The sequence below is a fragment of the Gopherus evgoodei genome, chromosome 10 (assembly GCF_007399415.2).
Source record: "Gopherus evgoodei ecotype Sinaloan lineage chromosome 10, rGopEvg1_v1.p, whole genome shotgun sequence".
In the NCBI taxonomy this organism is placed as follows: Eukaryota; Metazoa; Chordata; order Testudines; family Testudinidae; genus Gopherus; species Gopherus evgoodei.
Genome location: NC_044331.1, coordinates 23,675,072 through 23,699,867, shown reverse-complemented (window position 1 = coordinate 23,699,867; position 24,796 = coordinate 23,675,072). Strand labels below are relative to the sequence as shown.

The following is a 24,796-nucleotide window of genomic DNA, read 5'->3' as shown; positions in this document are numbered from 1 at the left end:
TATGTACAGTGAACTCTGAGTTGAACAAATCGGGTGATGATGATCTTTTACTTGCAGAATTTGCCAGTGTAAATTACTGCAGACTTCCCAAAATAACCTTTAAAAGTGTAAAGGTAAAAATGGAAATTATTCGCAATGTTCCAAATATGATGCAATTAATGTTACCATTTATGAATCATAAACAGCAATAAAATATATTTGTGAATTGAACACATCATTTGAAAATTATGCTGCTTATATTAAAAAAATTAAAAGATGACACAGTTCATGAGAATTCAAACTAAAATGTGAATTCACTGTTTCATGAGGTTTATGTTGTTCCTTTTAGATGGCGGGCAGATGAGGAAAAGGGAGGTATAGGCACATGCACACACTTGGTAGATAGAGGTAGAGATAGAGATATTTCAGTGTGTTGTGAGCGGTACATTTTAAAAGATAGTTTGTCTGTATGGCAGGTCGAGACTGTGTACCAGATTCTGTTACCCTTTCTCTCCCAAGCAGAACTGTTCATTTCATTGGGGGTTACACAAGGAGTAAGGTGCTATTCAACTTGAGTAAAGGTGGCAAAATCTAGCCCTTCATTAATTTGGAAGTGTTAAACCTTACCTTGGAACTGTTTTTTCCCCACAGAATACTATGACAGATTCTACAATCCTCTTGGAGGATGTACAGAAGATGAAAGACAAAGGAGAAATAGCACAGGCATATATTGGGCTAAAGGAAACAAACAGGTATGTTTTGTATTTATTTTGCTTATCATAATAACTTTAAACCCACTTCTGCCTCACTTATGTTGTACCATACTTCGAGTTGCATCAAGATGAGACTAAATTCCCTAAATGCATTTGTATTTGGGGTTTCATTATTTTGCTGGGTAAGACTGCTATTTGCAAAATTCAGATTAATATTCTAAATACTAATATATAAATGCAACATCAAGCTTCCTCGGGTTTCCCTCGTCCACGCTTGTAATTGACACTGGTGCTAAAATTACCTTTGTATGATACCCCTTTTTTTGTGTGTGTGCCATTCCTCTTGTCTTTGGTAACATTTCACTAGCAATTGTCATGGCAATTTATAATTGCTCATGTTTTGTAATAGTATGAAATACAGTCAGCGACACTGTGTTCTTTAATATTCAGAACAGAATTGCTCAGTTAGTGAAACTATGTGCAATCAAGGTTATCAGTGTTTTGCTAAGTAACTTTAGAGCTGTATAGATTAAAATGTTGTGTATCATGTCTCCCTTTCATAACTGTAATTTAACATTTACTTCCCTTGTTAATGTATCCTCTCATCATCATCATGTATCCCTTTTGTGTTTTTCACTTTTTAAACATTTTGCTTGGAAGACAATCTCTTCAGGACTATCATATGCTGAATGAGGATGGAGAACTATGGCTGGTTTATGAAGGGTTAAAACAAACCAACAGGTTACCAGAATGGGATTTTCTTCATTTTGCGTTCTCTCTTCTTACTGACTGTGCCCCCTGCTATGGAATTGCTTTAGCTGCAATGTTTTTTATGCACTAATAGTTCAGAAATAATTGATCATAATCATTTTCTACAAAGAGTAGAAGAATTACCCAAAGCCTGGTCTGTGAATCTTTCTGCCTACCATGGCATGCCATTAAAAACGTAAGATGGCTGTAACAATGAAAATATGATCCAATACAAAATGTGTACACTGGACAGAAATGGACAATATAAAACACCAGCAGTTCTACAACTGAAATGAAGGAGACTTTGTAACTATATATTACTTGTCTACCTTCATGTTGTGTCTGGAAATGTATTGCCTTATATACAGAAGTACAGTGATTTAATTGATTTTTAATGCTGTTGTTTCAATAGCTTCTGTATACTTTTTTTTTTCTTTTCAAGTTTTTCTTGTTGTTTTTCTTATTTTGACTGAGGATAAGTAATTGTACACAATCATCTTGGAGAGGCCAGTGCTAAAAGAAATGTCCATTCAAAATGTAACTTTCAAAGACAGAAGGAAATTTTCAAATGATACAAAAATGTATGTACAGTCACTGCAACACCTGAAAATGTGTGCGCAAACTGCTAGTTGGGCATCTAATTGGCCAAGTGCACATAACATCTTGTAAGTGAATACAATCACTCATTCATAATATGTGTTCATCTTTCAAAATTTCCCTAGAATGTCCATCATCTTCCATTTGTGATAACCCATTAGTTTAGCGTTGGTTTTTAATCCCTATACACTTACAAAGCAGTAGCCACCAAAACAGATAGTTCGTAATGAATGCTATTAACTAATGTCTTTCCTTCTCTTATGCTAACAAATCCTAAACCTAAGCTTCTTTTGTAAGTCTGCTAAGCACTAACTTAGAAAGCGAATGTAATGCAGAGAGGGATGGAGAGTGGTCTCTTTGCATCTTTTGTTTCTTGTCCTAGCGCTATATAGTCAACAAGCATTTAGAGCAAGAGGCAGAGTTCTGTAAGATGAATGACTATTTGCCTTCACATGCTTGTTCAATGCAGCTACTGGTTAACTTGTCTGCCTTATTCATATTTAAACCCTGAAAGTGTTTCTGATAGTGCCAATGTCACTATTGATGCCATTTCCTGTGTGTATGGACCCCAGAGAGTGAGTCATAGCACTCAAAGGGTATGTCTGCATTGCACCTGCCTTTCAGCAGCCGCCAGTGGTGTGTAGTGTAGACATAGCCTTATACTGCCCTACAAATACGAATGAATTCACACCACGCTCATTTGAAGTAAGCAACTAGGTATTCTCCCCATTTCACATTTGGAGAATTTGAGACATAAGTGATTTGCCCAAGATCAAAGAGTGAGTCAGAGGCAGAGCCAGGACTAAAACTTAAATTATTGGGTCCTAATCCTGTGCTCCATTCCCTAGCTCATGTTTCTAGCACACATAATAATCCTTTATTAAATTGTCTAATGCGTGTTTAAATATCAAATCAGGCTGATCTGTGTTCATTTACAATTGAATGTTTTGGTTTCTTTCTGAACAGAGTTAACCTGGAAGAAGGTTTCTTACTGAACAGAGTTAACCTGGAAGAGTTAATACCATACTGGTATTACTGAACAGAGTTAACCTTTGTTAATACCATATAGGCCCTATTTTAAATAAACAAAGCATCTTCTAAATCTTATTTGACCTATTTAAACATGGAAAATGTTCTTGGCCCCTGTAGAAACATGACCAGACAAAAAAGATTTACAGATATGTTACGTTATGGCATGTTTTCAGTACTACCAATAGATAGTACTTGCTCAAACACAGAGGAAATGCAAAGCAATATCAGCATTACTTTGCTGTCTCCCACTGTTTGACAATTTAATCAGAAGGCATACTGAAGGGTTTAAAGAGTACTCTGCATATTTCATTTTTCCTTGCAAGTCAGGAGCTAAATATCTGCACAGCACTAAAGCTTTAGACGCCTGGTGAGAATTTGCGATATGAATGCTAAGTGTCTTGCTCAAATCTTGCTGGTTTTTTGTAGGCTCCTAGAATCTCAGCTTCAGTCCCAGAAAAAGAGTCACGACAATGAGCTGGAAGCTCTCCGGGGTGAGATTCAGAGTCTGAAGGAGGAGAATAACCGCCAGCAGCAGCTTTTAGCACAGAACCTGCAGCTGCCCCCGGAGGCCCGGATTGAGGCCAGTCTACAGCATGAGATCACCCGGCTGACTAATGAAAACCTGGTAAGGGAGATACTACTGCAATGTAAATGCTAGGAGATGTAGAGAGAGATACAGAGACACTTGTACTGTCACCAGTTTTCAAGTGGGAAACTCCCAAGGTTAATTGCATGTTTGCAGTAGATTTTTGCGTGTAGGGTAACAGTATAATAGATGAAACAACAAAATTCATGCTGTTGGGGTATAACATTTCAGCCCATCATACGAAAAAGGAAATTCCTGCCCCCCTTTCCCTTTCTAGATACTGTAAATCATCCCTAATAGGAAACTGTTATTCCTGGAGTTTATATGTAAACTTCTGCAAAGTGTTTGCCCTGGAATGCACTAAATTACACAGGTGTTTTTAGGAAAATTCTGGGGGAAGATAAACTCCCAAGTGCTTTATAAAGTCTCTTATCTTCCTCATTCCCCCCATCTCAAAATACATAGGTCAAACAAGGCACTATACTCTCTGTTTGTTCAGTTTATGTTGGAGGAACAAACATTTTCAGGAAGTTTCTTGGCCAAATGGGGCTAATTCTCTCCTTGGTTATTTGACAGCATTTTTGTATGAATGAAAGAAGAGATGAACAGATTCCCTGGCCTGTCACCCTCTTCTCTTCAAGCATATGCTTACTGGCATACAGGGTTCATAACAGATTAATAGGGGAATTTTCTCTGGGAGCCCCAGACTGGAATATTGTTGGCACATTGTCGCTCATTACCCAGAAATATTTCTCCTGTAATGTACTTTACATAGCAAACTGAGCTGTATTGCTTTTAAGGAGAAAGGAAGTTTTCCTACCTGTGCTCTGACACTGGTAGTGCCCAATTCCAAACAAAGTGAGAGATGTTCTTTCCCATTTCAGTGTATCACAGCCATTCTTAACATAGGGTTATATTTGTAGTGTCTGAGGTTTTGACAGAAAGCGATGGGCTGAAGATATTGGTCTTGGAAGTAAGTTTATGACTGAAGGCTTTTTACTAATTTATCCCAGAAATAACCTTACCCCACTGGAAAAATTAAATGACAAAAGCTTTGCCATGTGTATAGTTCCTCCTTTCAGATACTTGGTCTGTATTTTGCTATTTAGCTACCTTTTAGAGATTGCTGTTCAATGGATTCTAGCCTCCCAAGACAACACATAGTCACATAATTCCATCCCAGAGGACTTTTCATTTCACATACAAAGAAGGGAATATTACTTGCCACATTTAGACTCATTCTGTAGGAATCTGCTTCTGCTGTTACTCATGTCAAGTCATCTAAATCAAACATTGTCTACGGCCAGATGGAGGGAACAACAGCAGCAGGACATAAAACCTAGCCTACCAAAAAAAATGAGCTTCTTAATCTTGTTTTAACCTGACTTTGTTTATACAATGTTTGCCGAAATATTAGTGTCTCAAAGGGAGGAGAAAAAAAAATCTGTACCTATTTTTTCAGTTTTATGAGGAGTTATATGCAGATGACCCCATGAAGTATCAGTCGTATCGGATTTCACTTTACAAACGGATGATTGTATGTAGATCATATTTCTGTTTTGTTTTGTTTGCTACTTCTGGAGCACTAACTGAAGAGCAAGCTGGCTGCCTTTTCCTCTCTTCAAGGAAACCCTCTATAGAGAGCTTCACAATGTCCATTTCCCCCCCACAGCTTTTGTTGTCAGTCTTTAGTGTCATTTATGTAATCTTAATGTCTCTTTTTGACACAGTTTGTTACTAATCTGAGTCTTGTAGCGTGATCAAAGCAGCCTAATTTTGAATATAAAAGTACATTTTAGGATCAAAATTGGCATCCTGAACATGAAGCTTGTGATGCTGAAATACTTAGTTTCCAAATTTGCTCTTTTCTAAAAATGTTAAAAGTGAAACATTCAAATCTGATTCTGGAAAATTTCAAGTTGATCTTGCAGAGACTGACTGCTATAGATAGTGCTGACTAAAATGAATAGTCCTGTTGAAGCCAGTGTTGGTTAATAGGACTACTCACAGTTATTCATGTTAGTGAATGATTGTAGGATTTGAATCCTTCTATGAAACTGTGGAAACAACTTGTGATAAAGCTGGTGGAATCAAAATACTCTTTTGAGTACTTACTCTGTTTATGTTTTTTTAATTAAGATTTTCACAAAGAGCAAAAACAGGAGAAAACAGGAAAATTGTGGGTTTCCAAATGAGTGAGAAGCTCACAACTACTTATGTTGTTTAGATGAACTATAAAAGTGTCTTTTCACTACACCTATTTGTTGTGGTGCTGAAATCAAATCCCTTTGTTGAGATTTTGAAAACAGTTTAGTGGATTTAGACTCACATCTTTCTTTAGAATTTTAATAAAAGAAATGCTATATCTGGAGATAAGGGAGTCAATGGGAATTTTTTTGTTAATTGTTTTAACCACTGCTTTGAATATGAACTGCCGCTGTATCCTATTGGCTAACAGACCTTTAGCCTGACTCCTGCTGTTTCGTCACATTTTAGGTGGTAAACTCTTTGGGGCGCAAATATCAAGACTAATTTTATGCGTGTCTCCCACCAATTGTCAAAGACCTATTAATATTTTCCAATACATTTAGAGAATGATAGCTTCTCTGATGGGTGCTTCTGGTTCAGAATGTACATGCTGCCTCTGCCTCACATTCCTATCAGTGTAATAAAGAACCAAGATTTACTGAGTGTAGTTTTTTTTTTTTTCAAATACTCTCAAACTCTTAATCTTGAATGGCTTTTGAGTTTTTCTGTGTTAATGTAATCTTCAAAGGCTTTCCACAAATTATTTTAAACTTTGTATTGATAATTTTTTATTCAGCGCCACAGTGTGCATTACAAAATTACAAGATGGCAGGTCCCTTTTCCAAAGCACTTGCTGTCTGAGGGCTTGTCTAGACAAGAAGTTAGTGCACTAGGCTGATGATCGCTAAATCACCATGTGGACCCTGCTACTATGCACTAATAGTTCCATAGCTTCAAACAGCAAGAAGTCAAACGTTCTGTGAACTTTCAGTGCTCAGTAGCAGGGGCCATACAGCAACGTAGGATACGGCAAGCTAGTGTGCTGTAAATTTACGCCCCAGCTTGCTGCGTACTAACTCTCCGCATAGTCATGCCTTGAATAAGAGATAGCACAGTGAGTGTATTATTATTACCTATTATTATTTGTATTGTGATTGTGCTTAGGAGCTAGTCATGGAGCGGAACCCCATTGTGCTAGGTGCTGTACAAACACAGAACAAAAAGATGGTCCCTGCCCCAAAGAGCTTACAGTCTAAGTAAATGTGATGACCACAGACAGATGGTGATATGGCAGAGAGAAAGCATGAGGGTTACAACAAATATCATGTGTTTTATAAGGCTGAATTTGAGTCTTGTACTGCCCCCTCACCCCTTTAAGAAAAAAATTTCATTCTGTGAGGCTAAAGGCAGGCCTGAGGGCAGGCATAGAGGATGCAGAAGCTGAGGTTAGCAGTGAATAGATGTGTTACTATACAATCTCTTCCACTCACCATAATCACTGACCAGGATACGTGGGCATCCGCAAAATGTATCTGCCTCCGTCACGTTGCAGCTTGACAATATGTTTGATAATGTTTGGCTTGAATTTTAGGCAGTGAATAGGCTTGCAAATTTCAGCCAGATGGTGGCATTTCCTTTCAGCTTTTCTCACAGTCCCTTTTGTAACACTAATAGTGTTAGTCTTGTCTGTTCCACATGTAATAACACTTGTCTAGTACCTGAATCTTATCTCTTATTTTAATGTACAGGATTTAATGGAGCAGCTTGAAAAGCAGGACAAGACAGTTCGCAAGCTGAAAAAGCAGCTGAAAGTGTTTGCTAAAAAGATTGGTGAACTTGAAGGTATTTATAATGTCGTATGTGAGAGAGAGATTTGTTCCAGTTCCTGTTGAACTCTTTGGCACCAAATTTTTCTATGTAGTTTTTTAGTAAGGCAATGAGTCTTAAACAGCATAAGCCAATGTTAGCTTAGCATGGAAACTGAAGATCTACTGAGAGGTCTGTGTACATATTGAAGGCAGTGTGTGATCCTCTGTAATGATGTCTTCTAAAGTAATAGTTTATGTTGATTTTGTAGACATTATTTTAAACTGAATGAATTGATAGTTCTGTGGTAAATTACAATGAGTCTGGCCCCTGTTGCTGGAGTTTAAAGATAAATAGGATAGAGATTTAGAGGCTCTAGGAACACATGAAGAATGAGGACAGTAACAACAAAGTTTAGAAGTAAAAAAAATAAATCTCGTTTGTATTATAAGTTACACTACATACTGATTTTATGCAACTTTAGTGAATCTATGCACTGGCCAATCCCACATCCATACTCACATATGCAAAGATTTCATAGAGTCGGGTGGATCTCTCAACAGGTGGCCATCGAGACGGGTGGGTGGTTCCTGCTGGGATCATCCCAATGAGGTCTTCCAAAGGTCTTCCCGCTTTTACCTAACCAGGGAACGTATTTTATATTGTTGTTCTGACTGCACCTAATACCTTGTGCATATGCATGAGGGTTCAACCCTCTTTTCCTTATCTGTACTTGTACACTCCATGAATATTGGGGTGCCCCATTTTACATAGGTTGTCGTCTTAGTTCCCCTTATTCTCATAAGCATCTATGCACAACAGGATCCATGGTAACCTGTGGTCAAAGCAGGACATCCCATGATGTTACAATTAGGTGTCTTGTGGTCTAGAAGGGTACATTACAACATATTTCCCATAATATAACCTATTGGCGCATTCTTTTCAGTAATCTTGTAACCTTACTGGCAGAGGGTTAGTCATAGGTCACCACTCATGTCAAGCGTTCTTAAGCCTACCGCCTAGTATGGCTAAGCTAAAATCTTACAGGCTTCAGCCTGTAGCCCTTGTGTTCAAGCCATGCTTTACATATATACCTAATATACACTTATCAATCCTAAATATCTGTGAATCTTCTGTTTCTATAATCCTGCAATTTAAATCTATTTGGCATACATAGATTATATATGAAATAGCATGTGAGTTGACCATAACAATAAGTAACATAAGTGGATGAAACATGAACCAATTGGCTACTTGGTAGAAGATGAAGAGGGGAAAAAAGAGATGGATGTTTCACTGAAAGGAAACACCAGGTTGACTGCAAAACAGCGCAGAATTTGTGTTCTTTATTTACCCAAGATAATATGTAGTTTTTTGCCAAGAGGAAAATATTTCTGAGGAGGAGTATTAAATATAAATGTCCCACTTTATTTTGAAGCGTGAGCTTCCCTAGCACTAACAAAGACATGCAGTTAATCTCTGTTTTTCTGCTTTCTGGTTTTCTTTTAATGTTGATGGTCATAATTGAATGTGAGTTTTCAGAGAGATAAACCAAAGTTATTTTTATGGATTTCAAAGTGAGTATCAGTATAGGATCTCAAGTCTGGTAACACGGAGTGTGTGATGTTGCAAAAAGACAACTAAAAGTGTTTTGTTTTGTTTTTATTGCTACAAGTGATCAACAGCACTGTAAAGCGGAAAAGGATGTTGGTTTATAATTACTTCCTGACACTTACCCTCAAAAATTCTGCATGAATCCCTTCTTTGTTTATCAGAGACAGGTTCACAGACAAACCAGCTGTTGTTCTTTGAGTACTCGTCCCTCTGTGTATTGCACTGTGGGTACGCATGAGCTCCATACACCTGAATGTCCATTCATCCGTGCCTGTGCTCAACACCTCCTCGTGCTCCAGGCCCAGGGCATAAGGGGTGAGGTGGGGTGGATTAACTGCCTCTCCAGTTCCTTTCTACTGTGACATGGTCTGACACAGAACCCTCAAGTGTCCACCAAGTTGATTCTTCAGTGTCCAACCTGTAAATATTTTTTAAATTTACTGAGATAGTTTAATAGTTTTTGTGTTTGTTAGTTAAAATCTGGGAGTGTATGTGGAATATATTATGCCTAGGATCTCAGGTTTCACAAACTGTATCTCCTGCCACCAGTCTTTCCCAGTCTGTGGCAAGAACCATCAGAAATGCTGTACTGCCTCAGAGAAGTGCACATCTCTTCAAAGTGCAACATCTACAGATCCTTTCCCAGCTGAACCTGGCAGGTGCTGGAATATAGACTTAAAACATTTCTGATGAATCGTGCTCTGAGGCCCTAGTCTGATCTAGCAGAGGCATTGAGAAGCACATCAACTTGCACTACAACCTCTGATACAGGGGCAGACAGGAGTAGAGCCAAGGACGACTCCTCATAGGAAACCTTCTCAGAAGGCAAGAGAAAAATCCCACTTCTAAGAAGAGGGCTTGTGCCCCAGCACCCAGTTGGGTAAGACTTTGCACTTGGTCCAAAAGGTTCAGGAGCTCGTAATGGCCACAGTACTGACTTCCAGGCTCCAAAGAGCAAAGATGCCTCGATACCAGCACCATCAACAGGAGTGGGACCATCACAGCAGCATGTGCCCCTACTCCTAAGGGTACGTCCACATTACCCGCTGGATCGGCGGATAGCAGTTGATCTGTCAGGGATTGATTTATCTTGACTCATCTAGACGCAATAAATCGATCCCCGCCGCACTCCCCTTCGACTCTGGAACTCCACCAGGGCGAGAGGCAGAAACAGAGTCGATGGGGGAGCTGCAGCCATTGATCCCACACCGTGAGGATGGGAGGTAAGTCGAAATAAGATATGTCGACTTCAGCTATGCTATTCTCGTAGCTGAAGTTGCGTATATTACATCGACACCCCCATTCCCCAGTGTAGACCAGCCCTTAGATAGGGAAAAGAAATACTTAGTGCCATTCAAGGGAGAAGAGTTTTTGTATATGCATCCAGCCCCAAACTCTTTAGTTGTGCAAACTGCCGCTGAAGAAAGCAGGCAACATTAATCAAGGTACGTTCCTTCCAATAAGGAAGCTACATTTTTGGATTTCTTCAGTGGGGAGGTGTTTACTTTAACCGCCTTGCAATTCCAAACAGGCAATTACCAAACGTTAATTTCTAAGTATGATTTTGTCAATTACTCAAAATTTCCTGAGTTCATGGATAAGCTCCCACAAGAGGATGAAGCACTATTTCAAGCCCTTATTGGAGAGGATCAGTTGATTGTCAGATCATCTCTCCAAGTTGCAGCAGGTGCAGGCCAACACAGCCTCTTGATTGATGGTGATGGGTATCATCATGTATTGGGAGTCCTGGCTTCATTCATTGGGATTCCTCAGGGACATTCAATGGACAGAGGTGGATTTGCCTTTTGATGGGAACAACTTATTCAGTGAGAAAATGGATGAGTCATTGCACTCTCATTGAAAGATTCCAGGGCAACCCTCCTCTCCCTGGGGATATATAGATGCCACCACCAAAGAGGAAATATCACAGACAACCTCACAAGCCTAGACCAACATCACAATCATTCTACCACCAGAGGGGCTGTGAACCGCTATAAAATTGGCAGAGGATGCAGCAGAGCAAATATTATGCTCCTCTTTCATCCTCCTTCCAACCACAGCCACCTTTTAAGAAGTACTTTTGATTGGGATATCTGAGAGCTGTGAACCAATCCAGATGCCATGTCCTTCGACTTCAGACCTCATTATTCAATTTGGCAGCCACCTAGTCTGTCTTTCCCATAGCTGGCAAATGATAACAGATAAATGGGTTCTCGACATCATTCATTTACATCATAGAGTTCCATTCCCCATTCCTCTTCAGGGACCATTCTCACAAGAGGATACTCGCTGAAGAGGTAGACTCCCTCCTTCAGTGCGGGGCCCATAGAGCCGCTATCCCCTCAACATTGGAGGAAGGGGTTTTACTTGAAATATTTCCTCATTCTTAAGAAGAGAGGACGGAGTTCCATCTTAGATCCCCAACAGCTCAATGCTTTCATCTTCAGATTAAGGTTCAGGATGGTTACCCTGACATCAGTAATTCTGTCACTAAACAGAAACGACTGGTTCACAACTCTTGATGTGAAGGATGCCTATTTTCATATAGACATCCAACCCTCATACAAGAGATTTCTCAAGTTTGCTCTGGCTTCAAACCATTATCAATATTGGGTGCTCCCCTTTGGATTAGCAACAGCACCCTGGGTATTTACAATATTGCTTTCAGTTGTGGCAGCCCATTTCCATCACCACAGATCATCAGTTTTTCCCTGCCTTGATGATTGATTGTTGATGGAGAAATCTCATTAAGAGGTACTGACAGTAACCTCATCCCTGCTCAGTCTTCTAGCATCACTGGGACTCTGTGTGAACATGGGAATGTCTGTTTTAGCTCCCAAAGAATTCGTTGAAATATCTCTGAACTTTGTTAGGGCCAGGGCTTGCCCCTCTCAGGACAGATTCCAATCAATAGAGAATCTGATCTCACAGTGAGCACGCAGACATAAGCTCACAGACATAAGATCATCCTGGGTCACATGGAATCCTGTACCGATGTAACATCCTTTTATGAGACTTTGCCTTCATTGCCTACCATCTCGGCTTCAGATGGTGTACATGACAAGCAGACACAACAGGGACAAATTGGTCACACTTCCTCTGAGTGCTGGATTCTCTAGATTGGTGGGAGAGCAAGTGTGCATGGAAGTTCTCTTCACTTTTCCCCTCCCTTAGAAAACATTGATCACCACTATCTCCCTGTTAGGATGGAGCATCCATCTAGATGAACACATGGTACAAGGAATGTGGTCGCCTCGGGCATCTGGGATGCACAAAAACCTACTAGAACTGAGAGCGGTGCGAGAGGCCTGCAAAAGATTCTTACTGCTCATACGATCCCAGCATATTCAAGTGATGTCAGACAATGTGACAACAGTGTTCTATATCAACAGCACCAGGGATCTAGATCTGCCCCCGCCCCCTTTACCACAGAAGCTGTCAATCTGTGGAATAAATATGTTCCTCACCAGATTACCCTATCAGCAGTATACCTCCTGGGAATACACAATACACTGTCAGACAGCCTCCGCAGGCAGTACTCCAGTGGTTCTCAAACTGGGGCTGCCGCTTGTGTAGGGAAAGCCCCTGGTGGGCCAGGCTGGTTTGTTTACCTGCCCCTTCCACAGGTCCGGCTGATCGCAGCTCCCACTGGCCGTGGTTCACTGCTCCAGGCCAACAGGAGCTGCTGGAAGTGGCATGGGCTGAGAGACGTACTGGCTGCCACATCCAGCAGCTCCCATTGGCCTGGAATGGCGAACCACGGCCAGTGGGAACTACGATCAGCCAGACCTACAGACGGGGCAGGTAAACAAACCGGCCCAGACAACCAGGGACTTTCCCTACACAAGTTGCGGCCTCAGTTTGAGAAATACTGCACTACTCCAAGGGTTATGAATGGGAACTACATGATTTTCTGGTTCATAACATATAATAGTGGGGGTGTCTGTGTTAGGGCCTCTTTGCATCCCAAGAGAACAGAAAATGCAAGGTGTGTACTGCTCCAGGAGTGCTCAAAGTCAGGACTCCGGTGGAAAAGTGCTTCTGCTCCTTTGGTCAAAGCATTTAATGCATGCTTTCCTCCACCCAATCCACTGTAACATCAAGTTCTCAGGAAAGTCCAGCAGGACAGAGCAGTGGTCACTCTCATTCTTAGATGGTGCAGGCAGTTTTGGCTTCCCAAACTCTTTTAGACGTCATTCGTCACCCATCAATATCCTATCCTTCCCAAACCTCTTGATCCAGGACACAGCAGGGTCTCACATCCTAGTCTGAACTCCCTCTACTTCATGGCATGGTATCTGGATGAACGTTGAACCTAGAACAGATGTCTAAACCATCCTTAACAACAGCATAAAGGAATCGACCAGAAAGTGCTTCTCATCTAATTGGAAGAGATTTTCCATGTGATCTCTGCATTGCCAGATGTCCCCAGAAGAATCAGACATCCTACTATTTTGGGATATGCTTTCCCTGAAATCCTCAGATCTTTCCCTTTGCTCCTTGTGGGTACACTTGGCTGCTCTTAAGTGCCTCTTACCCTCCAATTGACAGTCACTCTATTTTCACCCATCCAATGACTGTACATTTTCTAAAAGATCTAGTCAGAATCTTCCCACTGATGACAAGACCTGTTCCAACATGGGATCATAATATGGTTCTCTCATTGTTAACCTAGTCTTGTTTGAACTCCTAGCAACATACTTGCTGACTCGTTTGTTTATGAAGGTTACTTTCTAGTGGCTATAACTTTGGCTGAAATACACATAGGGAGCAGCACTCAGAGAAGAGAGGTTATTTACGTTATGTAGTAATTGGAGTTCTTTGAGATATGTGGTCCCTATCTATATTCAACTACCCACCCTCCTTCCCCTCTGCTTTGGATCCTTCATGTATGATTCATGGTAGAGAAGGAAGCGGAGAGGCCTGTGTTCACCCTTACGCCCTCAGTTCAGAGGACAAGGAGAGGAAGTACACAGGCATGGACCAATGTCACTGCTAGTAAAAATCTTCTATCTCAGGCTCGCAGTGGAATACAGATAAGTATCATACAGCTCGAAAAACTCCAATTAGATGCAAGGTAAATAACCCATCTTTTTCATGAGCCCTAGGATTCAAATTGAAGGTTGGATTGATCAAAGGAATAATACATTTCATGCAAATCAAGTTAGTCATGTGGTAACAGTCTGATTTTAAACTAATGAAATCATTTCAAAGAAAGTTTAAAAGTGGTTTGATTTTAAACAGGATTTGAAGACCATTGGGTTACTGTTGTAAAGCCACACCGCTTTCTACATCATTTTCACAAACTGCACTTCAGGGTATGCTTGGATTCGAGCATAGTTTGTGAAAATGATTATGAAAGTTGTTTGTCCTTGTCTGTGCCGATTAGCCAAACTAATGTAGAAAGGGGTTGGTCTGACATAGTTTTCAAACACCACTCTCACTTAGTGTAACAAAGACATAACTTTAAGAATGCTAACATTTTGCTGTACAACTAATGGTGACCACTGCAGTATAATTCAGTATGTGACTAATGCTATTTCTGGTTCTTACACTTTTGTTGATGTGGAATCCAGCAAATTAAAACTAATTAATAGTTTTGAATGTCTAAAAACAGCCTGAAAAGTCTTTTTTCTCATCACTTCATTGTTAGCACTGACAGGGAGGTTAACAAATATTAATGGGTGTTACCCAAACACTTCCACTTTGATTAAAAGGGAGGATGCAATCCTATAATATGTTTATCAGGAATGAAGTCTCTTAGCACAATGGGAGTTGTACTGGGAGGTGTTAGGCTAAATCAAATAAGAACACTCCTTGATGACAAATGTTAGAGTTCTTGAGTAAGAGCATAGGAATTTCTGCTGTCGTGTAAAGCTTGCATTGGAAAATATTTTCTCAGTTGTTTTTTTTTCTCCCTCTTAAAGTGGGCCAGATGGAAAACATTTCGCCTGGGCAAATCATTGATGAACCCATACGTCCAGTTAATATTCCACGGAAAGAAAAGGACTTCCAAGGAATGTTAGAATATAAGAAGGATGATGAGCCAAAACTGGTCAAGTATCTTATTTTAGGTAAATATTTTCCCTATTTGCAATAAACAATATAGGAACTTGGGATTTGCCTTATCAGATCAGATAACTGATCTGAGTAGTTTGTTCTCTTAGATTTGGCAGTATCGTTTACCTAATATTTTGGAGGAAGATGAGACTTCTCCAATGCACTAACTCAACTGTATACATCTTTATTGTAACGTTATCCTTCTTGCTTAGTATATCAAATACTGACGATGCCTTTTGTAATTCTCCATAAAAAATTTTAACCGGCAAAGATTTTTTTTGTGATCTAATAGCTTTGTCATAAAAAAAACATTATTTGTAAAATAAATGCCATTGGAATTCATTGACCAGAACTAAGGTGATTAACTAAGGAGCTGCAGCTATACTGCACATTACACCATCTGATGAATTTAGATTTGATGTAAAGGTGTGTGTGTGTGTGTGTGTGTGTGTGTGTGTGTGTGTGTGTGTGTGTGTGTGTGTTTTCCCCAGATCTGAAACCACGTGGTGTGGCAGTCAACCTGATCCCAGGACTACCAGCATATATATTATTCATGTGTGTCCGCCATGCTGATTACCTTAATGATGATCAAAAAGTGAGATCATTGCTGACTTCCACTATTAATGGCATCAAAAAAGTATTGAAGGTTAGTTGTTTCATGTCCTTTTATGAAAATGTAACTTGAAATCTACTTTTGCTTTTGTTTTAGAGAATAGAAAAAAGACTTTCACTGATTTGGCTCTGAGTTACTGATTAGTTAGTCTTTCCCACGGATAACTGCCCATCACAAAAAATGCTGTTACCTGTCCCCGATCATAGCTAGGGATAGAGTTACACAGAATTAGTTTCACAAGATAGTATAGACAGTTTGACTCAGTAAAACAGTAGAATTATATTAACCCTTGTTTGATCCTAAAGAGCCTGCATCCTGCCCTCCATCCGTGCATGTATAATTTTGTGCACATAGTCACTTGCACAACTCTTTCTTTATAAAACCCTTCCAGTCCTCTCCATAATGCTACACTATTAAGCCAAATACTTCAGTTGCTGTTTTGGTTGGGAGATTCACTGATGGTTGTGTGTAATTCTAAGGACTGTACTGCGAGCTGATAGAAAGATTGAGGCCAGTGAACATTAATATACTTAAATAGATTCCCATATGTAGTTTTTGTCAGAGCATTTTTCAGCCAGTAAACAAAACAGCTGCCATGACTCTGAAAAGCATTTAAGCAATCCATGCCTTCTGGAAAAGTTTTAGTAAACACCAGTTGTGCAGGAGTTCGGATACTTACGACAGTATATTAATACTCCAGGGAGAACAGTGTATCTAGTTAAATTAGTTACTGCACATTCTGTAAAGTGCTTCACATTTAATTGTTCATGAACCAGTTTCTAGGTTCAAAGCAAGCCTAGGGCTTTGTTTTTTCTTTTTAAGTGGGCATGTGTCAGATCTGTTAAAATTGTTATAAAGTGATAGTGAAAGTCCTCCAAATTCTAAGTTATGTTTTTGCTCCCCCTACTGTACATCCTTATCCTCAGTGAAATCAGTAATACTGTGGCACAGTGAATACTGGTAAGAGAAAGTGCAGTAACAAAAACAGTTATCTAGATTTCAGCTCAGTTCACAGGATGTGGGGGAAATGTCTGTAACATTGGAAAAGAAAAAATTGGTTTGAAAAATAATATATTGAAACATCTAAGAGAGGGTAAAAATGAATTTCACTATTTTAAAAAAACACTTGCCTTTCAAATAATGTTATGGCAGTGTACAAAAAGCTGTCAAACATCAACATTACTATGCTGGTAAGTCTATACAACTACCAGAAGAAAATGGATGTATAGTGTGTATTTTTTATCTGTTCTAATGTTTAATATTTTCTTTTTCAATTTGTCTTATGAGTCTGAACTCAAATGTCTTTGATTTTGTCTTCAGAAAAGAGGTGACGACTTTGAAACGGTCTCCTTCTGGCTATCTAACACCTGCCGATTTTTGCACTGTCTGAAGCAGTATAGTGGAGAAGAGGCAAGTGCCATTCCTGTTCTGGTTTTTAATTTTTACCATATGATTCATATTAGGCCTTTCCCTTAATTTACTGTTTTGTTAAAATGCAAAATGAAAATAGGTGCAACAGTTAATGTGCAGTAACTGTTCAACTTCAAAGGTGGGTTTAGATATGGCATGGTTAACAATGAGGTATATTTGATTGTGTCAGGCAAGTTCACAATGTTTTCACAGAGTTTGACTGTTCAAAATCTTTGATGATCTTTGACCAAGACAAACAGATGACTGGCATAGTAAGGGGCTTACAGACCAGATGGGTTTGCATAGAGTCATCATGCCAGTGTTATCAATCTGTGATCCTATCAGATCTCAAAGTTAGGCAGAATCTCTAAGAAACACTTAGGGGTTTTGGAATAGGTGGTGGTAAGTTAGTAGATGGCACTGCAAGTCCATAGTGAACCAGTGTCCCAGCATGATGCTAGCGGGCATCATGCTGGAGGTGCCATCTTTCAGATTATAAACAAAATTAAGGTTTTAGCTAATTCTGGTAGTTAGAGATGCATGGCACTATTTGTAAAAGTAAGGATGTTAGCCCGTTAGCCCTGGTGTCCTGAACACATTTCAAGTAAAGTAGGACATAGTTTCCAGAAGTGATGCTATTTCAAATGCTTCATGAAGTGATCTCCCTCAGTATAGTGTTTATATCAGTTTAACTTTCTAATGTGCTTTGTAATCCTGAAAGGTGTTATGATGGTAGCAAAATTATAGTTATCTGAATATTTAAAAAAAAAGACATGGTACGTCTACACTGCACACTCTTCTCAGCAGCATGAAGAGTAGATATGCTACACTCCCTCCTAGCATGTGTCTAAATAGCAGTGTCGTCAGTGAGGCACTGCTTAGGCAAGTAAAGACATTCCTGAAGCCTCTGTCTGTATGCCCAAGCAGTGCCTCTCCTGTCTACACTGCTCTGTTTTTAGCAGTGTAGTGTCCTGCTGTCAATGCCTTTCCCCACCATAGTAAAAAAGACTCTGGCAGTGGGGCACGGCTCCAGTGGGGGGAAGCAGCAGGGCAGGGCTCCTGAAGCTCCCTGCTGCCTCCCTCATGCCAGAGCCTTTCACTGACACACTGTAGAGTGGATGCAGCCTGCTTTTCATTGCAGCGTGTAGCTATCCTACACAATACTGCAAGAAGTGTGCAATGTGGATGTAGCCTTAGAGGTCTTTAAATGCACCTGTCTAGTCATACAATTCTTTAAAGGCCTAGAAAGACTATTTGTGCAGCTAGAAATAGCAGTGGGAAAGTAGTGGCTTATTTGTAACTGCAGTGAATGCCTCAGATACTTGAAGTTTCAAGGCACTGTAGCCTGATCTACAGATTATGTATTAATTATATTGATTACTTACGAATCCTGAGTTATCATTTTGAGGGTCAACAGGTTCTTGTCCCAAGACCAGGTCCAGTATTATTCAAATTATTATATAGTTGGAAACCCTGGTGTGCACAGTTGCAACGCTCACTACTGGAACTCTTCTATATATTTACAAATAGTTTATCAATACATTTACACAGTCACAAACACCCCAACTCAGTAAGGTAGAAAGAGATACTACAGAATGCACATCTGCACATCCATATACTCACACCATCCCTTGGAGAACAGCCTGAACTGTTAGCCATCATATTCCTCATCACAATCACCTTTCCCCTCATCACCAGTAGTCATCATTCTGGCACCTCCCAAGAACTGCATCTCCTTCTCCTACCGTCCCCAAGCTGGGATGCAACTTGTATAATAGAATATGCTGACACCACAATGTTTGATGCAAGGGTTTTTCCCCTTTTCCTTCTTTGTATTTCCTCACCTTACTAATGTTGGAGTGTCCTTCTCCTATAGGTTAGTATAGGATCTCATTTTATTATCATATATGTCAATTCGTTATCATGGCCCTCTTGTGGTTAGGTATCTGTAGATGTAGCTCATGTACCTGTTATGTACGTCAATTCATTGCCATAATATTCTTGTGATCGGGTCATGTTCCTGTGGTCAGAAATTCCCCTTAAACATTCTGTTTTTAGCTCCCTGATATCTGGAGTTTCCGTTGGGCCATTATCTGTTTAAAGTTCATAGGCCTCAAGCCTTATGCTAACTTGCTGAAGCTAATGTCTGACAAGATACAGGCCTGTAGGTTCCTTGCATTAATGCTGAATATAATGCAAAGCAGTGAATATAATAAAGTCAAGCTCAACCTATGACAGAAATCATGTAATCCATATCCAAAATGCAAATCCAAGTGTTAGCTGCAATAAGAACCAACTTTTAAATGAAATGTTTTGGGGGTATAAGAGGGAGGATGGGAATGAATTTTCAAAGGACTATTACTCGCCTACAGTAAGAAAAAATATACATGCTGTTTTTGTACATTGAAGCATTTGTTTCCATTGCTTGTGAATCCAGGGATTTATGAAGCACAACACACCTCGTCAGAATGAACACTGCCTCACCAATTTTGACTTAGCTGAATACAGACAGGTATTGAGTGACTTGGCTATTCAGATCTACCAGCAGCTCATCAGAGTGTTAGAGAATATTCTGCAGCCAATGATTGGTAAGGCAAAATTAAATTCCTCTAACTTTCCAGCTACATTAATCAAAATAAATTTCTTCCTACTCAGTGAGAATGGTGGTAGTATATGATCTCTTGTATTTTCCCTTAAGTGATACATTTATATTAAAGCACCCTACTAGTATTCTGTTTATAAATGACTCGTATAAGCAGAGATCAGGGAGAGAGAATGAAAGCATAACTCTGTCGCCGCTCCCTGCCACACACAATGACAGAATAGCTGGTTGTACCTTATAAATGCTTGTAATAAAGTAATAATATTATCAGCGGTGAAATAGTTAACAATGTTGATATTTAAATTCACACGTTTTTTAAATTAAAATGATTTATTCTAGATCTCTAAGCAACGCTCATTAAATTAATGTATCTTCCCTTAAGACAATATTGACATTTAAATTTTCTCTAGGCTTCAGAATCAATACATCATTTAGTTGAATGGCGCAGCTCTTAGCTCCACTGGAGCTATTGCTTATCTCAGTGGTCCCCAATGCAGTGCCCGCAGGTGCAATGGCGCCCGCCAAGGCATCTATGTGCACACGTGTACTGGCTGGCGGACAAGCATCCGCCAAAATGCCACCGAAAAGCAGTGTCACCAAGAGGCGCTGCCGCCAAAAGGCCGCTGATTTTCAGCGGCGACGCCTCTTGATGACACTACTTCGGTCCTCGGTGGCTCGTCGTCTGGTGCCTGCCACCCAGAAAAGGTTGGGGACCACTGGCTTATCTAATCGAAGACTCAGGAAAAGAGTACTTTATTGAGCCACATTCAGGCTTTCTTTACAACCCTACAGACTAGGCTCTTTTTAAAGTTGTAATGGAAACTTAACTTAGATTCTGCAGAAATTAATGGGGCAATTAGAAAAGAGCTGGAATAGTACAGTTGTGGCCAATAGCAAGCTCAGTCTACTCGTATATAAATATTAATTACTAATGTTTTGTAAAAATGTGTATAAATTTGGGCATTTTTATTTTTCAGCTATAGTAATAATGTTGTCAATCAAATACAGTTTCAGGAATGCTGGAGCATGAAACTATTCAAGGCGTCTCAGGGGTAAAGCCACCAGGGCTGCGAAAGAGAACGTCCAGTATTGCTGATGAAGGGACCTACACGCTGGACTCCATCATTAGACAGCTGAACACATTTCACTTTGTAATGTGTCAGCATGGCATGGATCCGGAGTTGATCAAGCAAGTCATCAAGCAAACCTTCTACATCACTGGGGCGGTAACCCTGAATAACCTCCTCCTGCGCAAGGACATGTGTTCCTGGAGCAAAGGGATGCAGATACGGTGAGAGAGCGCTCCGTAGTATTTTCACTTGCCTCTTAAATGTACCGTTGGCTGTAATATTGAATTTGTTAAGATTAGATAATTGTTTTGAACAATATTGGATTTAAGCATTCCATCTAAGAGAGAGAGACTCCTTTGCTGGTTTTGAGGGTTTCGCACCAGGAAGTCACTGTTTAATTTAGGGGTAAATTCTGCTTCCACAAACAAAGCTTCTGTAGGATGGAGTTAGGGGGGAAACAAAATTAATTCCTCCTTATATGCAAGTTGGCCCAGATGGGCAACACCGGCTACTGCACAATATGGAGAGGTGTAGCAAATGTTCCTCATTGCTCAATCTTGTCAGTTTGTGGCACAATGGACACATGATGTGTTTAGATCTGTTGTTGCTCCTCTTTTTCCCAATACGGGACACAGTTGATTCATGTTTTTGGTGTCTGTTGCCCAGTACATTCTGTTTGTAAAGCGTTATCATATTCCTCTCCTAAGACGCTTTGAAAATCTCAGCCTACATATACAAGGGTGAAATCCTGCTTGTCTTAACTGCGCAGAGGAGTCCCATTGAGGTGAATAAGGGGAACAGAGCTAGGCCATATATCTGAACAGATCCAAACAAGGAAGAGAAGCAGTAGATAGTGTTTGGCCTTTATTTTCAAATATTCTTTGGAACTTAGAGTGCAAAGGCTTATAATGGCACAGCATAGGGTTATTAAACAGTCCTCAGGAAAATCAACTGAAGGGAGCTGCTATGGAAATAAACTTAAGGGGAATTATAATTAGGTACTGTGTGAGGGAAGTACCCACAAAAACAAAACATGGGCGTTAATTAAACAAAATCTAAAGCTCTTGATATTTGGTCAGACTTGAACAGTCGGAGTGAAAACATTCTTGGGGGGTTTCCTCTTTTAACAGGTACAATGTGAGTCAACTTGAAGAATGGCTACGTGACAAAAATTTGATGAATAGTGGGGCTAAAGAAACACTGGAGCCTCTCATTCAGGCCGCACAGTTGTTGCAGGTGAAAAAGAAGACGGATGAAGATGCAGAAGCCATTTGTTCAATGTGCAATGCTCTAACTACTGCACAGGTAATCCAGCACTCACCTTGACAGCTGTTACATTTATGTGACCTCTGAACTGTGTTTTTCTAGACCTGCATGTGCTTCCATCTCACAGAGATTGAGTGTTTCTGCTCATGTTGTTGTAAATAAGCATAATGAAAACAGAGGTCGAATGGGGTGGTGGATCCTCTCCCAGGGTCTGTGCACAAAATAAGTTGCAGCTTGTACTGCTTTAACTATACCAGTATAGTTAAGATGGCACCATCTCCCTAATGTGAATGCAGTTATATGTGTGCAAAAGTGCTGTATAGTAGTATAGCTAAGGGGAATAAGCTACACTGGCATAAAGCTCCTTTATACCAGTGTAATTGTATCCATACTCAGGGTTGTACCAATATAGTTATTTCAATTTAAAAAAACACTACAACTGACTGAAATAGTTATATCTGTACAAAAGCTGTGTAGGCCAGGCCTTTGACTCCAAGAATAAGAGATGCCTGTGTGCCATACTACTGTGTGCCAGCCCAATCCCAATCTCTGCATCAGAAATGTAGAAACACCTGTTGCTTTTGCACTTTAAGAAAAAGTTCCTATTTCAGAAGTTTCAAATTTATAAAAAAAAATAGAATCATGAAAAAAGTACAGAGATTTTTATTTAAGCTAAAGAAATGTATTCCATATCATTTGGTGCTCCCCTTGCTTATGTCTGTCTTTTTCTTGGTTTGGGGTCTTTGTACTGCATTTAGAGCTCTAACTTGTTCCATTTGAAATCAGTGGAAATTTTACTACAGTCTTTGGTGGGAAGAGGATAGGATCCAAAATGTAGGACCAAATTCAGGTAGAGGAAGTAGCAACTTCTCTAGTGACTTCAATGGATTTAAGATATTATTGCTGCTGATTGATTGTCCTCTGGTAATTTCCACAGTGTGCTAGGCACTGCCCACACATGTCAAAACAATACTCCCTGCCCCAAAGGGGACACAATCTAAGAAGACAAGTGATGTATGAAGGACGGAGAGAGAGAGCACTAAACCTTACGTTTTAAAAACAGCCATCAACCTCTAATCTCCTCCTGTGCTGGTATTAGCTGATCAATTTCGTGTAGCTGTCATGGAAGAAGTAGGATTTGTCAGTGTGCCAGAATCAGCTGTTTAATAACATTGTACAGCTGTATATGGTCACATAAACAAAATTTAAAAGGCTTGTTTATTTTAAATATGTGCCTTAATTTCTTATAGCATATAGCAATTTCTTAAATGAGTAAGAAAATTCTTAATGTATTGATTTGAAAAAAACTGTAACCAGCACTTGTAAACAACTAATTTAGGAAGGTATTTTTAAACATTAAGAATAGGGTGCATATATATTTAAGTCAACAATAGACTGAAACCAAGAACTGTTGTTTTTCTCCACAGATTGTAAAAGTTTTGAATTTGTATACTCCAGTTAATGAGTTTGAAGAAAGGGTCTCAATATCATTTATACGTACGATACAGGTAAGACTGTTTTTTGCCCCACATATTGTTCAATTAGTTCTACAGGAACACATCCGTGAGCCAAAATAGGTCTTGTCATAAAGTACAGTGTGATATTCAAAGTAAAGTAGGCTTGTCAACCACATTTTCTTTTCTTTTTCTGTAATACAGATGTGATACAAGACATTTATGTATGTTTATTGTAGGCTGTCACAATTTGTGCTACTATTTGCAGATTTAAACTAATGTCGACTTTTTTTAACTTTCTATCGCTATTTATTTTTTAAATGAACCTGAGTTTCAGAAGATGACATAATTTTTCTATCTCTGTATCTTTATTTGTGCACACTCCACTATGCCCACTTTTCAAGTATTAATGTTTGTAAATGCAAGTGATGGAATTTGTACACGCAACGCCCATTCATTCACATTTTTTTTCACACAAGAGGTCAATTTCAGACTGCTTTGAAAACTGAGCCATACATATCAGAAGTTCTCAATTCCACTCTTCTAATTTGGAAAATATGAAACGTTTTGAAAATTCAGAGGAAAACTGGCTAGTCAGTTCATTTAAAAAAATTATTTTTAAAAGTTGCTCTTTCTGGTATATATTAGAGCAGTGTTTCCCAAACTTGGGATGTCGCTTTTGTAGGGAAAGCCCCTGGCAGGCCAGTCTGGTTTGTTTACCTGTCCCGTCCACAGGTCTGGCCGATTGCGACTCCCTCCGGCCGCGGTTCGCTGCTCCAGGCCAATGCGGGCTGCGGGAAGCGGCAGCCAGCACGTCCCTCGGCCCGTGCCGCTTACAGCAGCTCCCATTGGCCTGGAGCAGCGAAACACGGCTAGTGGGAGCCATGATCGGCCAGACCTACGGATGGGACAGATAAACAAACCAGCCTGGACTGCCAAGGGCTTTCCCTACACAAGCAGCATCCCAAGTTTGAGAAACACTGTATTAGGGGAACAATAAGATTGACAAGATAAAACCAAAACAAAACAAATGAATCATTCTGCATACTCACTGAAGAGGTACAGTTAACATATGCCAGATAGGTCTCCTACCCTTTGCAGAAAATCTAAATGTTTCTTCAGATTTTGTTATGAAGGAAAAACATGCAGATCTAAAGCTGCCCAGAGGCAGCTTCAGTTTATGTGCACAACTGTTACAATGGGTCCAGATCAAGCT

General features: G+C 39.8%; 1 protein-coding gene and 1 long non-coding RNA gene across 12 annotated transcripts in view; one reads left to right on the top strand and one right to left on the bottom strand.

Moving 5' to 3' along the window:
- Nucleotides 1-24,796, bottom strand: part of LOC115658468 — a 37,955-nt gene that overhangs the window by 1,508 nt on the left and 11,651 nt on the right. For both annotated transcript variants that reach the window (XR_004002295.1, XR_004002294.1), the window contains exon 2: nt 8,014-8,130. This is a non-coding gene — a long non-coding RNA (uncharacterized LOC115658468). The remainder of the gene's footprint in view (nt 1-8,013; nt 8,131-24,796) is intronic.
- MYO5A (myosin VA) overlaps nt 1-24,796 on the top strand; it is a 204,223-nt gene that overhangs the window by 175,641 nt on the left and 3,786 nt on the right. For 6 of the 10 annotated variants that reach the window (XM_030577439.1, XM_030577438.1, XM_030577437.1 and 3 more), the window contains 11 exons: nt 631-731; nt 3,498-3,696; nt 5,120-5,194; nt 7,434-7,527; nt 15,033-15,179; nt 15,657-15,811; nt 17,099-17,188; nt 19,626-19,776; nt 20,799-21,081; nt 21,991-22,165; nt 23,554-23,634. In XM_030577439.1, the coding sequence (XP_030433299.1) occupies nt 631-731; nt 3,498-3,696; nt 5,120-5,194; nt 7,434-7,527; nt 15,033-15,179; nt 15,657-15,811; nt 17,099-17,188; nt 19,626-19,776; nt 20,799-21,081; nt 21,991-22,165; nt 23,554-23,634 (1,551 nt within the window). The remainder of the gene's footprint in view (nt 1-630; nt 732-3,497; nt 3,697-5,119; nt 5,195-7,433; nt 7,528-15,032; nt 15,180-15,656; nt 15,812-17,098; nt 17,189-19,625; nt 19,777-20,798; nt 21,082-21,990; nt 22,166-23,553; nt 23,635-24,796) is intronic. The other 4 variants (XM_030577446.1, XM_030577444.1, XM_030577442.1 and 1 more) reach the window with 1 other exon arrangement.